General features: G+C 36.7%; 1 protein-coding gene across 6 annotated transcripts in view; it reads left to right on the top strand.

Annotated features, from left to right (window-relative positions):
• Positions 1 to 18,128, top strand: part of Mcm8 (minichromosome maintenance 8 homologous recombination repair factor) — a 36,779-nt gene extending 18,651 nt beyond the window's left edge. For all 6 annotated transcript variants that reach the window (XM_074074374.1, XM_074074375.1, XM_020166838.2 and 3 more), the window contains 8 exons: positions 925 to 1,065; positions 3,809 to 3,950; positions 8,183 to 8,378; positions 10,596 to 10,815; positions 11,184 to 11,393; positions 12,568 to 12,644; positions 17,240 to 17,429; positions 17,944 to 18,128. In XM_074074374.1, coding sequence (XP_073930475.1) covers positions 925 to 1,065; positions 3,809 to 3,950; positions 8,183 to 8,378; positions 10,596 to 10,815; positions 11,184 to 11,393; positions 12,568 to 12,644; positions 17,240 to 17,429; positions 17,944 to 18,036 — 1,269 coding nt within the window. In that variant the 3' untranslated portion in view covers positions 18,037 to 18,128. The remainder of the gene's footprint in view (positions 1 to 924; positions 1,066 to 3,808; positions 3,951 to 8,182; positions 8,379 to 10,595; positions 10,816 to 11,183; positions 11,394 to 12,567; positions 12,645 to 17,239; positions 17,430 to 17,943) is intronic.

The raw sequence follows: 18,128 nt of genomic DNA, 5'->3' as shown, positions 1-18,128 counted from the left end.
TAAGTTTGATGATGTGGGAGACAAAGTACAGCACCTTTTATAAGAAAAAGCTGCCTGCTAGTTACAGTATAAGGAATGGGTTTCTTTTAGAGTGACTGGACACTAAATTAAAATGGAAACCAGCAAGTAGAAATCCATTTTGTGGAATGGATTGATGCCTTGAAAAATAGGATTTTACTTAGTAATTTCTGAGACACTTCTCTGATTTTTATATGTTTCAAATTTTTGCTTTTTAATCACTTATGATATAGAAGTTTGTTTCTAGACTTTTTTGTTTTGTCTTTTGAGATAGGGTCTTGCTGTGTAGTCCAGGCTGACCCTGACACTGTCTATTAAATGCTGAAATTATAGGCATGTACCACCATACCTGACTTTGGTTTTAGATTTTTATTATTAAAAACGTTAAAATTCAATCATGTTTAAAAAAAAAATCTTTTTTTTTTTGAAACCCCAACCAAAACTGTATATCATAGGATTATATGTGTATCTGTTTATATTTTGTATAAATAATTTGTTTTTTACATTTTCTTTTATTTATTTATTTTTTATTGTTTTATTATTCATATGTGCATACAAGGCTTCGGTCATTTTTCCCCCCTGCCCCCACCCCCTCCCTTACCACCCACTCCGTCCCCTCCCTTACCCCCCACTGCCTCAATACCCAGCAGAAACTATTTTGCCTTTATCTCTAATTTTGTTGAAGAGAGAGTATAAGCAATAATAGGAAGGAACAACAACAACAAAAAAATCTTAACTGGGGATGTAGCTCAGTGGTAGAATGTTTGACTCTCCTGGCTAAGGTATCCTGGGTTTGATCCCCAGCACATGTACACACACAATCCCCAAACAAATCAATGTTGTAAATATATAAGAAAGAATACCTCTTTTGCTAGTAATCATATTTTTACCTTTTTCACATTTGAGCTTGTTAAAGCAGGTTTGGCATTAGCACTCTTTGGAGGTAGCCAGAAATATGCAGATGACAAAAACAGAATTCCAATTCGAGGAGATCCACACATCCTGGTCGTTGGAGATCCGGGCTTGGGAAAGAGTCAGATGCTACAGGTAGAAGATCAGTTATTTAATATTTGACCTTTTGCTTATATAACATATGAATAATTGGTAAGCGAATTTTCTCAAAGCATGGAGTCTAGTATTCCATAGAACCTAGTTTATCTAGTGGTATAATTGAGTTGGAGTTTGTGTGAGTAATGTACAGTGTCTGACCCTGTTCTCAAATTGAGCCAGTTTCGTGTCACACAGGCTGTACATACATAACAATACTTTCTAGTTTTTATTGTGCTGTGACCTCAGCTGTGAACACAGTAGCTAAGGAATAGATAAGGAAGTAAGGCATGGCATTCATTCTCTTCCCACAAGTGTGTAAGCACTGTATTGGGCTTAAGAATAAGTCCAGTAATCATGGGATCAATAAACATGATAAACATAAGGGATCTGTATACCTCTCCACTGTTTCTCTTTGAATCCAAAATTAAGCAACTTCTTGGATCAGTCAGTTGTTGGTCACCAGGAAGATTCTGCCTTAGCCAAACAGCCCAGTGGTGTTTCCACCACTTCTGGCTCCAGAAGTTGTGCTTATTGGAATGCTTATGGTATCCTCAGAGTGATACCTGGTAAACCAGCCACAATGTCCTTTCTAAGAATGCCCATGAACCCCCTCCTCCCAACATAGTATGGAAAATGTGAACAGACCAAGGGCTTCATGGCCCCTTGGTGAGTTGTAGTCCTGTGACTACTGAGTCTTTGTCCATGGGTTGAGAACCCTGGTTGTATATCAAAGTCACCTTTGGAACTTTTTGAAAATACTGTGGCTAACCCAAAGACAACCAAATTAAGAGCCTCCCAGTTAGGATCCAATGTCTGTATACATGTAATACTCTGCAGTTGATTCTGGTGTGTAGCCAGGACTGAGACTGCTTTGACCTTGTCATTACATTACCATCCAACTGTCCTTTATGTGTGAGTTATTGGTTGAATGTTACACCAGTCATTTTAGTTCCATTAAAATATTGCATCCATGTTTGGTTTCTTTTGGTTAGCTGAGCCAATTTAAAAGGAAAAAAAAAAAGTGTTCTGAGCCCTTGCAACAGCCTGACAACTGATGCATAAGAGTGCCCAGTTGTAGGTGAAACAAAGTTCACACAAAAGTAAAAGCAGGATAGTTAGAATATTCAGGAGAGGTGCAGAATGGGAATCTGAATTGTTATAGCTTTCTTCTCTGCTTTTTGTAGTATATTTGTGTGTGTGTGTGTATATATGTGTGTGTGTGTGACTTTTGAATTAGTGTAGTATAGGCACTATGCTGAAATCCTTACAGTGTCTGAATATATATACAAATAAATCTTAAAATTAGATTTATACATGTTGCTTATAGTATATAAAATCTCCATTTTCTTTAGTACATCTTTTTTTTTTTTTAGGAAGTGCCTTGAGGCAGATAAATGGTTCCAAAATACTTTTTTCATATTATTGTTGTACTGGGGGGCACATTGTGACATTTACAGTTCTTATAATATATCATAGTTGAATTTATTTATTCTTCTTTATCCCTTCCCCCCCAGAATATTTTTTATCTCCTTCCTTCCTTCCTTCCTTCCTTCCTTCCTTCCTTCCTTCCTTCCTTCCTTCCTTCCTTCCTTCCTTCCTTCTTTCCTTCCTTCCTTCCTTCCTTCCTTCCTTCCTTCCTTCCTTCTTTCCTTCCTTCTTTTCTTCCCTTCCTCCCTTCCCTCCCTTCCCTTCCCTCCCTTTCCTCCCTTCCTTCTTTTCTTTCCCTTTCTTCTGGAATAGTGATTTGAAAACCCTTGGCTCGATTTAAAAATAAAAGGTGTGATATTGATGGAAGTTAAACATTGTAAACAGTGGAGGAGATTGCAAGTAAGCCAGGTTTTTAAAAACTAGGCTAACACAGGTATGAGCTGTTTACATTTTTAATCTCATTTTCCTCTTACCATTTAGTAAACTATCCCAGTCTCAGATTATTTTAAGATTTTTCAAAAGGACTAACAAGTAAGGAGTTGCAAGTTTATAGTAACCAGCACCATAGGTTTATTGAGCCAGCGTCATATGTTTACTTGGGATGTGCACTACACAAGTCCAGAGCACAGCACTGACAAAACAACATGAACACCATCCCCTGGTGCAGAGCAGTGCACAGCCAAACACAATGGTTTTGCACTGGACACTTACCATGCTCCGGGTACTAGCTTAAGTTCTTTGCATACACAATTTCATTTATTCCTCAGGGCAATACTAGGGTAAGATATAAGGAAGTTGAGCCTTAGTGAGATCCAAGTACCACATAGTTGAAATGTGGTAGAACCGGGATTTAAATGGTCTGCCTGACTCCAGAGATGTATGCTTTCAAGTCTTTGTGGTATTTACTTTTCTGATCTGCCATGACTTGTGTGCTCAGAGGTGAAGTTTAAAGAAGTGCTGGAACTTTCAAAATTAAAATTAGTACTCAGGATTTGCTATTTGAACTTGCAAGTGAAGCATACAATGGAAATGTGTTCAGTGTTCATATGTCCACAAACACCAGAGTCAGACTGCCTAGGTTTGATTGAATCATATAGCTTCCTGCCTTCATAGCTGTGTTAATTTTTCACCCTTTGTAGGTCTTGGTTTCTATATGAGTGAATTAGAATATGATAATTTCTTCCTCTTTGGTGGTGATAATGGTAATACAGTGAAAATCTTAAGAGGCCTGTAGCTAACCTTTGTGAGCAATTGATTATTAGCGCTTATTTCCGTTACTCTGAATGATGCTTTCAAACTTTTTTTTCTTTAGGCAACATGTAGTGTTGCACCACGTGGTGTGTATGTCTGCGGTAACACCACGACCACTTCTGGTCTGACTGTAACGCTTTCAAAAGACAGTTCCTCTGGTGATTTTGCTTTGGAAGCTGGTGCCTTGGTACTTGGTGATCAAGGTGAGTGTTGAAAGGGAATAGTACTTACTGGTTTGTTTACTTGAGACAGCCTCGAGCTCTCAGTCCTTTTGCCACAGCCTCTGAAGTGCTGGAATTACAATCAGGTACTACCACACCCAGCTTAACCTTTTTTCCCCCCAATTAATTTCTTTACATTTGGCTCAAGAGGCATTTGGACAGCACTGTCAAACTAATGAACTGACAGTGACTGTCAGAAATAATTGGAAATATAGTACTATTATTTTTATCTATACTACACAATTGAAATTAGTACTTAATGCCATTCATTTTCAGAATCTTATAGCAGATACAGTCATTTGTAAGAATTAAATAACTGGAATATGTATAGCTCCATACACTTCTATTTCATACCATCCATCACATTTGTGATAATTTGTTTAAAAACCTGTGTGTTTTTGTTTTGTTTTGTTTTTGGCAGTACTAGGGTTTTTGCACTTGCTTGGCAGGCACTATCACCTGAGCTACACACTTAGCCCTTAAAACCTGTTTTGAAGCTTTATAGTAAGGTTCTTATAAGGTAGGATTTGGGTATCTTACTGACTGCCTTGTTCCCATTGTTCATAACATAGCTGCACAGTAGATACTTTGCATCGTTGTTAACTTAGCTCAAAATAGTCTAGTTTTTGGAAGTAAAAAGAAAGTAAATGGCATCGTTTGATCGCACAGGACTTTTCGTAACAGCTGTCTGAAGCTGTTACTTTAGAATTAATAGTTTTACTGTACTTAAACCCATCTCATCAATTTTTTTTAGGATTTGAATGATAGTTTAGAAGAAATTCAGCAAGGCTCAACAAGGGATCCTCATGTTGGGCTTTACTACTTCAGTTTGTCTTTGTGATGCCTTAATCCAGATTCTAGCCCAACTGAGTGTGTTTGTTTTACTTTTGAGACAGGATCTCACATATAGCCCAGGCTGGCCCTTGAAGTCTCAATCCTCTTGCCATGAGACTGCCTTCCAAGTGCTGGGATTACAGGTGTGTGCCACCACACCTGATACTCCAACCCATTTGAGGTCATTCATTACATGAAGTTTACCAGTGACCTCCATTATTTCTGAATCCAGTATTGCCAACTACATTTGATGCAGCTGATCACTTTTCCCTCTGACACACTTGACTTGCTGGTTTCCAGGCCACCATACTTCTTCTAGATTCTTATTTCACTCACTGCTCCTTCTCAGTCTTTACTGGTTCTTCATCTCCTCAGCTCTTAACTAGTTGGTTCCTCAGGTGATTAGTTCTTGGGCCTTTTGTCTTTAGGTCTTTACTTGTCTTTTTGGAGATCTTCTATAGTGTCTGGTTTTAACTACTTACCTGCTAAAAATCCCCAAATTTATATCTCTTCTTTGAAGTTCAAGCACTTATTTCTTATTATCTACACAGTATCTCCATAGATTTCTTGAACGTAACATGCCTCAAGCCCAAATCCTAATCTTGCTCTTCAAATCTATTCATACAGTCTTCATCTCATTAAATGGCAACTCCATTGTTGTATCTGCTCAAATCAGAAAATATGGAGCCATCTTTGACATATTTTCATACCCCATAGCTAACTGTTGGCAAATCTTGTCCTTCTAACTTCAAAATGTGTGCAGTATCTACTTCACTGCTGCTTCACTGTCATGCTTTTTGATCACCCTTGCCTCTTCCTATTGTTTTTAATAAAGCAGAGTAATACCATAAAAACTTAGAATATGAGGCTTGAAGTATGGCTCAAGTGGTAGAGCACCTGCCTAGCAAGCATGAAACGCTAACTTCAAACCCCAGGATTTCCAAAAAACCAAAACAAACTTAGGTGTATTCTTTTGCTCACATCTCTCCAGTGGCTGCCCATTTTGTTCAGAGTGAAAGTCAAAGTCTTGAGAGTAACCTCAGGCCATTCACTTTCTGGCTTTCCATCTCCTCTTTTTTTTTTTTTTAAACATTTATAACATTTCCCTTTAGTAGTAACCAGAGGTTAGCAAACTTTAGTCCACAGGTGAATCCCAGTTTATGGCTGTCTTAGGATACTACACAGGCTGAGACTGGTTTTTATATTTTTAAAGGATTATAAAGAACAAACGACCTAAGAATATGCCAGACTGTGTGTGGGCTATACACACACACAGAGAAAAAAAATATATATATTTAGCTCTGCTGCTTTTTTAGAAAGTTTGCTATCTCCTGCTTTACACTTTGAAAAGTGACAGCCAAAGAAAGAAGTACCTTGACTTTGCTCCTAATCTGTCCCACCCTCTGAAGAAGTATACTTGTCACCTTGAGAATTTCTAATAACACCATGTAGTGTTATTAGAAGGGGCATGGACAGTCAGTGATAGCAGCTGTTCTGAACAGCTGGAGCAGGCTAATACCAGTCTAGACAAAATTGTAATGAAGTTAACAAAGTCCCCATGAATTTTTCATGAATTTTTGGCATGGGGATGTAAATCTTTAATCCCAGCACTTGGAAGGCAGAGGCAGGAGGATCACAAGTTTGAGGCCAGCCTGGAATACATAATGAGACCTTATCTGAAAAAAAAACCCAGGGGGGAAAAAGTAAAACATGACTAACAACATAAAAGTAGCCTATAAAACTTACCCTCCCAAGTGATAAATTATAGAAAGGCTTGAGATAATCTCAGTGAATGCAAAAGAAGAGAACAAAGTTCAAAATAGAGGGGAAATAATAGAGATAGAAAACAAAGAGAATTCAACATATGGCATAATTGGTCTCATGAAGTAGAGAACCTGAAAATGCAACCAGAAATGGATTCAAGGATATGAGTAAGTCTCGATTACCTCATGTGCATGAAGGTTTGGCATCAATCCCTGATGGAAAGAAGGAAGTTAGGGAGGGATGGAGGGAGAAAGGAAGGGAGATAGAAAGGAAAAGAAAATTTGACTACAGAGTAGATACAGATGAGTTTAACCACAGCAAACCCTCCAGAGAGGTTACTAACTTAACTTGTATGGGGAAGCAGGAGGAAGAATATTTACAAGCCAATGTTAGAGGGTCTCTAATTTATGGATTAGAAGTAACATTTCTGGCACATGAATGCCTTTAGTCAGTGGTGATACTTTGGGGCTTTTTTTTTTGGTGGTACTAGGGTTTGAACTCAGGGCCTCACAATTGCTAGGCAGGTACTCTACCACTTTAGCCACTTGCCAAGTATGTTTTATGTTGGGTGGTTTTTTTTCCTTTTTTTCTTTTTTTTGTGGTATTGGGGCTTGATCTAGGGCCTACACCTTGAGCCACTCCACCAGCCCTTTTTTTGTGTTGGTTTTTTTCAAGATAGGGTCTCAGGAACTATTTTCCCAGGCTGGCTTCAAACTTCAATCCTCTTGACCTCTGCCTCCTGAGTAGCTGGAATTACAGGTGTAAGTTACTGGTGCCCAGCTATGTTGGGTATTTTTGAGATAGGGTTTCAAGAACTATTTGCCAGGGCTTCAAATCTCAATCCTCCTATCTCTGCCTCTTGAGTAGATAGGATTACAGGGGTAAACCACTAGCACCTAACTTTTGTTTTAGATTTGAAGAAGTTAAGTGATTTTCTTACAAGTTATAGCCAGTACCTAGTATTACTAGGAATTGTGCCAGAGTCTTTTTTTTTTTTTTTTTCAGGCCTCAGTCATATGACCAAGTCTTATGATGGTAGAGTACAGTGCTTTTCCTCCCAAATCATACTAAACTACAGTCCCCAAAAGACCTAGCTCAAATAGCACTTTTTTCTTGAAACCTTTCCAGATTCTCCTCCTTCTTTAAGTATCCCCATTCCACAAAAGTCATAAAATTATGCATCTCATGTGTTTTTTGAAGTGTATTTCTTTTTCTTTTTCTTTTTCTTGGTGATCCTGGGGTTTGAACTCAGGGCTTTGCACTTGGTAGGCAGGTGAATATATTTCTTGAAAGTATATGTCTTATCTCACTTTTTAAATTCAAGTACTTATAAGCATTTTGAGGGTCACTCTTATAGCTTCATTTTTGGAGCCCTCATCACATAGTGCCTTTGCATATGGAAAATGGGGAAATGAATAAATATTGCACAAAACCTAGTTTTTAGGACAAGTATGTTATTTGCTGTAAAATAATTCTCCATTGTATGACATTTGATAATTTTTAACTGTTGGAAAAAATGTAAATAATTTATTATTGTGGAACAATAATAATAATTCTTATAAAATTTGGAATTGGGCCAAAGGAAAATGTTTTTGTCTATTACTCTATGATTGTAGGCATTTGTGGAATAGATGAGTTTGATAAGATGGGGAATCAACATCAAGCCTTGCTAGAAGCTATGGAACAGCAAAGTATCAGTCTCGCTAAGGCGGGCGTGGTTTGTAGCCTCCCTGCAAGAACTTCCATTATTGCTGCTGCAAATCCAGTTGGGGGACATTACAATAAAGCCAAAACAGTTTCTGAGAATTTAAAGTAAGTCTTTTCAAATACTTATGCCTTGAAGATATACAATCCCTGAAATCAATAAGAAAAAAATAATTGAGGACATAAATGGAGTTGTTACAGAAGCTATAAGTGTCCAGTAAATGTGCAAAAAATATGCTTGAACAATGAAGTGCCATTGGTACTGACCAGTTTGGCAAGAATTCTAAATATAATAATCATTGGCGAAGGGGTGGGGAAATGAGTTCTCCCATATACAATTTAGTACTTTGAAAGGACAACTTGGTATGTTTATAAAGTATTTTAAATGTATGTTCCATTCTTTCCAAACATTCTACTTTTAGGAATCCTGCTTAAAGATACATAGGACAGGTATTCCAGCATTATGACTGCCGAAAATCTGAAACAAAGACCATACAATGGAAAGTGGCTTTGTACAATGACAGGGGTTTGTTTACTATTAGTGAGAAGATTATACTTACTTAGTTACATACTTACATAAGTTACATACTTAGTAGCATGATCCCACTTTTTTCAAAAACAGTGTTTACATCTTACATGTGTGTACTTTCTCTTCTAATTCATTTTGTGCAGGTTGAACAAAGTGTGGAAAAGGGAAAACAGATTTAAGTGATGCAAAAGTGAGGAAAAGACAAAAGAGTACTTCATGAAATAATGAGAATCTTAAGCCTAAGGGGGGAAAATGTTTGTTTCCTAATAATTTTTTCTACCCCACCCCCACTCCAGATAGGTCTTGCTATGTTGCCCATGCTGGCCTCAATCTCATGGCCAAGTGCTTTTTCCACTTTACCTTCCCCAGTAGCTGGGACTATAGGTGTGTGATACCATGTCTGGCTAACTGTAATGTTTAACAACTTTTTACATTTAAGATAGAAATAGTCTTTGATGTATCGTAAAATACACAATTGTACTTGGAGGTTTGGGGCATTTCTGTACCACTGGCACCAAAAAAGTCACTTTTTCTTTAGTGAAGATCAAAAAGATCCTGTTGGACACAAATCCAGCATACTTGAATTCTGGCTTAGTGGTATCCAAAACCTGTTTTGGTGCCTTCATTAAATTCTTGAATCATTCTGGATCTCATTTTTTGGATCTCCAATAGAGGTGCTTCCCTGGGGTCAGGGAAGAGGACTAAATAGAACATAGCATTTTTATTCCTGTTTTTTTTTTGCCTAATATTACATTTATTTATTTACTTCTTTATTTTATTATTCATATGTGCATACAATGCTTGGGTCATTTCTCCCATTTTTATTCCTTTAAAAAAATTTTATTATATTATTGTCATACTAGGGGTACATTGTGACATTTATAAAAGTGTTCACAATATATCATAGTGAAAGTCACCTCCATCATTCTCCTTTATCCCTTCTTCCCCCATTGTTGCAACAGGTCTCATTTTTCTATTTTCATACATGAGTTCGTAAAATTTTCACCACATTCACCTTCCTACACCCTTTCCTTCTATCTTCCCCCCTCCACTTGTACCAACCCCAAGACACAGGACCTGTTCTCCATTTTTGAAAAAAATAATTTTTGGTTTAAGATAGCTGTACAGAGAGTTTCATTATGACATTTCAGTGTGTATATGTAGTGTAATCTGAATTGGCTCATCTCTCCATTTTTCTCCTTTCTACCTTAGAGCATTTTTATTCTAATGACTAGTCAATTAGGCATATAGATGCCTTTGAATTAAAAATATGTTTTTGTTTCTAAATGTGATATGGGAGCTTTGAGAGACTCAGTGTTTTGGTGAGACAAAAGATATAAAAGATGAAGAACTATTCAATTAGGTAATGTATGACATAATGTGTAACATCATCAGTTAGCATAATAGAACCTAAAGAACTCAATGGTTTTGATGTTATGAGAATCTCCAACCTACTGAGGGTATATGTGTGTAAGTCTCATGTACATTTTGGAGGGGTTCAAGTAAGTAGAAATATTGAATCCAAAAAAGTATTTGCTTATTTATTTAACCTAAAGCTTATTATTATTATTATTTTTAATTTGTTTGAGACAGGGTCTTATTGTATAGCCCAGGCTGGTCTCATGATCTTCCTGCCCAAGTGCTGGGATTATAGGCTTGTACCACCATACCTGAAAAAGCTTGATTTTTTTTTTTTTTTTTTTTTTTGAGTAATAAGCAAGAAAGTGAACAGTTTTCTAGGTTTTCTGGTTGTTTTGATATCAATCATTATTTCTTCTTTCTTTCACAATTTCTAGAATGGGGAGTGCCCTGCTATCCAGATTTGATTTGGTCTTTATCCTGTTAGATACCCCAAATGAGCAACATGATCACTTACTGTCTGAACATGTGATTGCAATAAGAGCTGGAAAGCAGAGAGCTGTCAGCAGTGCCACGGTAACTCGTATGAATACTCAAGATTCAAATATATCAGTACTTGAGGTGATTTCTGAGAAGCCATTGTCAGAAAGACTAAAGGTATCATGTTTTTCCTTAACCATGCAGTTTGGTCTGTTTGAATGTTAAAGTTCAGTATGTTGTAGAGAACGGGAGCATGGGGTAGTGCTGCAGCATGTGTTTTAGCATCTGTGGGTTACTGGGTCAATCCTTAGCACCAAACAAACAAACAAAGCAACACTGTGTGGCTTATTGTACAGTAGAAACTTTCATACTAAAACTTTATATTATGATACTAGAGTTTAAACTTACTTAAAATCATCTCAGTCAACTAGAATGAGAGCTGTATAGTGTTTGCTTTATTTGGAGAGGCTTTACACAAGTTATGTTAGCAGCAAGATTTTATTTGGTACTTATCTTGTAATCTTGAGCTGTTTTATCTGCTTTAGGTAGTTCCTGGAGAAACAATAGATCCAATTCCCCATCAGTTATTGAGAAAGTATATTGGCTATGCACGACAGTATGTCTACCCAAGGCTATCCACAGAAGCTGCTCAGGTTCTTCAGGATTTCTACCTGGAGCTCCGGAAACAGAGCCAACGGTTAAATAGCTCACCAATCACTACTAGGCAGCTGGAATCTTTAATTCGCCTGACAGAGGTTTGTGTGTTCATTCATGCTCTTTTTGGCTTAAAGAAGGTGGTAGGTTCTAGTGTGACTGCCCTTTTGATACATTTCTTCACAATTCGATTCAGTTTTTCTTCCTACTGAGAGACATTAGAAATGGGTGGATAAAAGTTTTTGAAACAATTTGGTCACATCTATAACATGTCAAAGTTACAGATTTCTTTTTAGGCACAGGACCAGTTATTTACTATGTAACTTTTATTTTCTTTTAATGATACTTAGATTGCTAGAGTTTCTGAAAAGTAGTTAGATTAACTAGGATTTTGGGATTCCAAGTGGAGTACATGTGAACGTGGACTGCATCAAATATTTCAAGTATAGGGGCTGGGCATGCTGGCTCGTGCCTGCAATTGCATCTACTCTGGAGGTTTATGGTTTAAGGACAGCCCAGGCAAAAAGAAAAAATTAATCAGGACCCTGTCTCAACAGACAATCTGGGCATGGTGGTACTCTCCTCTCATTCCTACATGGGAGGTAGGAAGTAGGATGATTCAAGACCAGGCCAACCAGGGCAAAAAGCACATCAGCCTACCTGAAAAATAACTAAAGCAGAAAAGGCTGAGGGTATGCATTGGCTCAGTGCTAGAGCACCTGCCTAGTAAGTGCAAGGCCCTGAGTTCAAACCTCAGTACTGCCAAAAAACAAACAAACAAAAAACATCTTGAGTATTTGATTTGATTACATGACATATCAGTAAGGATAGTGTCTGTTTGGTTTTTTTTATTTTTTAACAGCAATAATCTCTTTTCACATTGCAGAATGCTAAGAGAACTTTGGCAGTTAAAATTAATTCTGCCAGACATTTAGGCTTTTTGCTCCTAAAATCTGATTATGTCCTCTTTGTTCTAAAAAACTGGTTAGGTTCAACTTCCTGAAAATTAAAGGCAAGTTAAAACCAAATATTGTTGTACAAATCTGAAATGACCAGTCTCAAAAAGAAATGTTAGTAAGTAAAGTAAGTTTTGCCCATATTTTAAATGAGCTGCTTTTATATGCAAAATTTCTATTTTTTAAAAAATTCTGAGTTTTAATATTACAACTCTCAAAATCAGTTTTTATGTACAGTGAATAAATACACTTAGACATACCAAACAGTGGTAAAAGTATTTATCTTTTTTTATCTTAATATGGCTGTTTTCTTTCAAAGGCACGGGCAAGGTTGGAATTAAGAGAGGAAGCAACCAAAGAAGATGCTGAGGATATAGTTGAAATTATGAAATATAGGTAAGGCTAAAATTTTAAATGCTGTCTTGGTTTGTTTGATACCAGATCTTGATATGTAGCTCAAGCTGATCTAAAACTCTCATCCTCCCAAGTTCTGGGATTATAGGTGTATGCCACCATACCTGTCTCTTAAGTGCTGTTTTAAATGAAATATTGGTTACCTTTCAATCTCAAATTATATTTTTAATTAGACTAGCCAAAATTACAGTCACTTATTTTCCATTGAGCAAACTATACTTTCTTGGTTTAAGATATTTCTGGTTTTTGTTAATCTTTACATTAAGAAGATTTTTGGGTTTTTTGGCAGTACTGGTGTTTGAACTCAGGGTTTTGCACTTTCTGGGCAGGTATTCCACCACTTGAGCCACCTCAACCCCTCGAAGAAATATTTTTGAATGAGTTAATACATTCATATAGTTCTAAAATCAGTTCAAAAATATATATCCTGAGAAGGCTTATTTTTGTCCCATTAACTCCCACCCTCCCTCTCCACCCAGCCACCTGTTACTTCTCCGTAAAAAGTATGCTGTTTATCCTGCTGTGCACTGTTTTTGAATTTTACAGTATCTCCAGAGGTAGCTCCTCATTAGGACATAGGGAGTTCCCTTTTTATTCACAGCTACATGTTACTGTGTGTAGATATACCGTGGTTTATTTAATCAGATCCCTATTGCTAGCCACATGAATTTTTCCCATTCTTTTAATAATAGAAACCATGAAAGGCTCTATATAAGGTACTTCATATAAGGGAAGTTGTATATATACCTCAAATTCTCAGAAGTGATATTGCTGGGAGCAATGATTTTGATAAATACTGCTGAATTGTGTCCTTTGCATTTTATATTATTTGGTAGATCATGATATTTAGGTGGTAGAAATGATCAAAAATTCTATTTTAACTGAGCATATGTCTACCTTAGACAAAATCTTTATCAATAAAAGTGAAAGCCAACTATTTTAAGGTTTTTTTTCACTGCAAACTAAAATTTTTTTTCTTTTTTTTTTTTTTTCATTTTTCTTTTATTATTCATATGTGCATACAAGGCTTGGTTTATTTCTCCCCCCTGCCCCCACCCCCTCCCTTACCACCCACTCCACCCCCTCCCGCTCCCCCCCTCAATACCCAGCAGAAACTATTTTGCCCTTATCTCTAATTTTGTTGTAGAGAGAGTATAAGCAATAATAGGAAGGAACAAGGGGTTTTGCTGGTTGAGATAAAGATAGCTATACAGGGCATTGACTCACATTGATTTCCTAAAATTTTTTTTCTTTTTGCAGTATTGAGGTTTTGAACTCAGGTCCTTGTGCTTGCTAGGCAAGTGCTCTACCACTTGAGCCACACCTCCAGTCCATTTTGATTTAGTTATTTTTCAGATAAGGTCTCATGCTTTTTGCCCGAACTGGCCTCAGACCAAGATCCTCCTGTCTGTGCCTCCCACATACCTGAGATTACAGTTGTGAACTATCACACCTGGCCTAAAAAAAATTTTTTTTTTGAATAGGTTTATACATTCATTCATAGGCTTCAAAATTCTAGTGTTCAAAAAGTACATAGGAGACAGTTTACTCCTGCAGTTCTTCCTGCCCTAGTGAGAGGTTTTTGTGGGACTTTAAGATATGAAGTAAACATTACAAATATGTATCTGTGTATTCTTTTACCCTCTTTTGCAGACAGATGGCAACATACCATACACATTTTATTATACCTTGCCTTTTTCACTTGGAACGCATATTGGAGATTTTTCTGTGTCACTCCCTAAAGTGCTCCCTCATCTTCTTTACAACTGTATCGTAATTTAGAAATTAGCTTTATAAAAAATGTGCTGTCAGAGCAATTAAAATACAGATCTATTAGGAATCTATTTTTTCCAAGACCAAAAATATATTAAGGTTAAACTATTATATCTTTTGTTGGGTAATTTCTATTTCTTCAAAAGTAGATGGATTTGTTTTCTAGTTGATGTTCTGGGGCTTGCGTTATGTCAGAATCAGTTGGCTCTGCCCAATTGTTCCTTTTCAATTGTGAATAAAAGCAATGCTACGCCACCAGAAGAGCCAGGGATGTAGAGTCTAATCTGAGGCTGCCATGGCAAGTTACACTCTGCCCCTAAGTCTCCTCTTGTGTAAAAGCACCACAAACATTTGTGCTCTTATGTGTCATGCAGTAGTACCATATGGTTCTTGCACATTAGTGGACACTCAGGAATGCTGGCTGTGATGGTGATGTTAAGATGAGATTGAGCTGGTGGGGGAGGAGGATAAAGGAGAGTGATGGAGGGGGTGAATTCAAGTATGATGTATTTGATATAGTTTAAGAACTTTTGAAAATGCCACAATGTACCCCCCCCCAGCACAACAATAAAGGGGGGGAAAAAGATAAGATTGAGCAGATCCCTTTATCTGACTCACACCATGAACAACAGAAGGCTTCAAAACCAGGCAAGTCTTGGATTCCAGAAGTTTCAAAATTATACTTTCCAAAGAATTTCTAGGGTCTAGTCTTCAGTACTTTCCTTCTGAATTTTCCAGGAGCTCTGAGTTGTGGATCCTTTCTCCCTTTCCTAATAAGAAAGACTTTACCTGGTTTTCTTTATCCCCAGTTTGGTATTGGCCCTGTACCCTCCATCCCTGAAGGCTACCGCCATATGTATGCATATGGGTAGAATAGTACAGCCTCCTGAAGGCCTGAGCAACAATCTGGAGCTTATTCTTTGCTCTTATAAGCAACCTGTGGAAGAAGAGGAACCTTTCTCTTTAATTCAGTATGTCAGAGTTTGCTGACAACAAATTCTGGAAAAAAAGAATAGCTTGATTCCAAATGTTTGGAATTACCTAGCCATTATTTCCATGGTACAGATTAAGACCCAGTTAAACACACTGAGATTAGATTGTGAGTTACATTTTACCTGACATGCTTTCTCCTTAGTCTGTGAGAATAGGGACCTACCTCATCTACCAGTGTATTTTCATGGCCTAGAATCATGCCTGACACACACTAGACCCTTATTAAATGTACTGCGTCAGTACTAAAGCTGACTTTAATAACCATTGTCCATACTTTAATTTTCTATCTGTTTCTTTAGCTTCATTGAAAGCTTGCCCTTAATGTGGTTTTGAATCTGTAAAACTACATTTTACTGGGAAGCAGAAGTCTAAATAAGAAAAATGTAAACTGTGACATAGCTCATCTGAGTTAGCAAAGTGCATACATACACATTTTTTAAACTAAATGTTTATATTTTGTAAACAGTTCACACGAACATTCTAAAATTGAAAATATACTAGGAAGCAGAAGAGAACAGAATCACTTTTGAAAGTTAGAGATCATTTGGAGTCTTTTCTGTTTCAGGAAAGGTAACTCAAATATTTTATGAATCTTGCTTCAATTCTGAAGCCGTGTAACATAGATTAAAGTCTCACATATGCCACTCAGTAGTTATATAGCCTATGGTAAAGTCACTTAACCTTCAGACTTTGTGTCTTCATCTGTAAAGTGGGAACAAAATAGTCCCTGAGAGGGGGTGCCTATGGTATAAGTAAATATAACTAATATTACCTATTATTAACTAAAAGCATTTCTGACAACTTTCTTATGAGATAGAAGCATATGATAAATTAATCATAAAAGCCTTAAACAAGAGTGTACTATGTTTCAGAAAGGAAAATGCTCATGTATCTTATTGTCTTATCTTGTCATTTATTACAGTTGACTGACTGGTATTACAGTTTTCTTCAATATAGCCTCTTGTCTATTCAAAGAACAAAGTGAAGCTTTATTAGTAACAATTTAAGATCCTTCCTACCACCTCATTAAGGGCAGAGACTGTACTTGTTTTGTTCACCATTATAAACCCACCATGTAGCTGATTGATATGTATTTGATTAATTATTTCCTATTAAATAACTTTGCCTTTTAACCTGGCTGTGAGGTTTTACATGTCCCTTTGTACAGACAGGGATGCCTGTTCTTTGCCATGCTGCACTGGGATATGGAACCATGTCTTTACTCAGAAAAGGCTAAATTTATTATGTTTAGAGTTTCTTTTTTTTTTTTTTCAGAAATCAAAAAGAATGTTCCAGGAATTTATATTGCAGTTTATCAGTGCTGTGTTTTTATGTATTTCTTTTCAAATTTAGAAGTTTCTTAAAAACAGTAAACACTGTGTCCAAAATATTTTTATTCCAAACAGTCCATACCATAGTGAACTTCAAAGTGGACACTCAATAAACACATCTGAAACTTTGCTAGTGAGTCTCATGGCCACTTCCAAATTTTTCTTTTTTTTTGTTGGCACTGGGGTTTGAACTCAGGGCCTCATGCTTGTGAGGCAGGTGCTATTACCACTTGAGCCACTCCCCCAGCTCTTTTTCATGATTTTTTTTTTTTTTTGAGGTAGGGTCTTGCAAACTATGCAAACTATTTTGAACTACTGACTTCGAACCATGATCCTCCTGATTCTGCCTTCTGAGTGGCTAGGATTACAGGCATGAGCCACTAATACCTGGCAAATATTTTTCTTCTAACCTGGAAACCCAGTAAAATAATTTTTATAGCTTTGCCACATTGGGTAACTTTTTCTTTCCTTCCCTTTAAGCATGCTAGGAACTTACTCTGATGAATTTGGGAACCTAGATTTTGAACGATCACAGCATGGCTCTGGAATGAGCAACAGGTCAACAGCAAAACGATTTATTTCTGCTCTCAACAACATTGCTGAAAGAACTTACAATAATTTATTTCAATTTCATCAACTTCGGCAGATTGCCAAAGAGCTAAATATTCAGGTAGGGGTAACCTAAATACTTAACACGTCTTTTTACTTTTTTGTAATAATTTCAGGAGAGCCTTACTAAGGAGAACAAAATGAGTTTTTATTTATTTAGATTCATGCCTACCTCTTCTCAAGGCTTTTAGGGAAGTATTGTAGTGAGACTCAGTCCCCATGCTTTCCTGACAAGCCCTTTGGGTGAGTCATACTAACATCTTTGAACCTCAGTTTTCTCCTCTATTAAATGGACATGATTCTACCTTCTCTTTCTATAGTGAGTTAGCAAAAATCAGTGTAATTGCATTTTAAGCATGTAAAATAGGTTATATGTAAAAATTACTCACTTAATTTCAAGACAGTCTAATCTTTGTTTTATGCAAATATAAGGTTATTTTGCATATTGGAGTGCTATAAGAAGTACAAATTATTTTATTTTCCCAGAAACTTGATAGTTTGTCATTAAGAGACTAATTTCAAAAGTCATTATTTTAGCATATTACTCAGTGCTAACTCTTGATGTTCTCTTTCAGGTTGCTGACTTTGAAAATTTTATTGGATCATTAAATGACCAGGGTTACCTCTTGAAAAAAGGCCCAAAGGTTTACCAGCTTCAAACTATGTAAAAAAGATTTTTATCAGATTAGGACCTCCTAGTGTTTAATAGTTTAAAGCTGTCTTAATGAAGACTATCCAAAAAAAAAAAAAACAAATAAAA

The sequence above is a fragment of the Castor canadensis genome, chromosome 5 (assembly GCF_047511655.1).
Source record: "Castor canadensis chromosome 5, mCasCan1.hap1v2, whole genome shotgun sequence".
NCBI classification, from domain to species: Eukaryota; Metazoa; Chordata; class Mammalia; order Rodentia; family Castoridae; genus Castor; species Castor canadensis.
The sequence above is the reverse complement of the archived record's forward strand: the minus strand, read 5'-3'. Positions and strand labels throughout refer to the sequence as shown.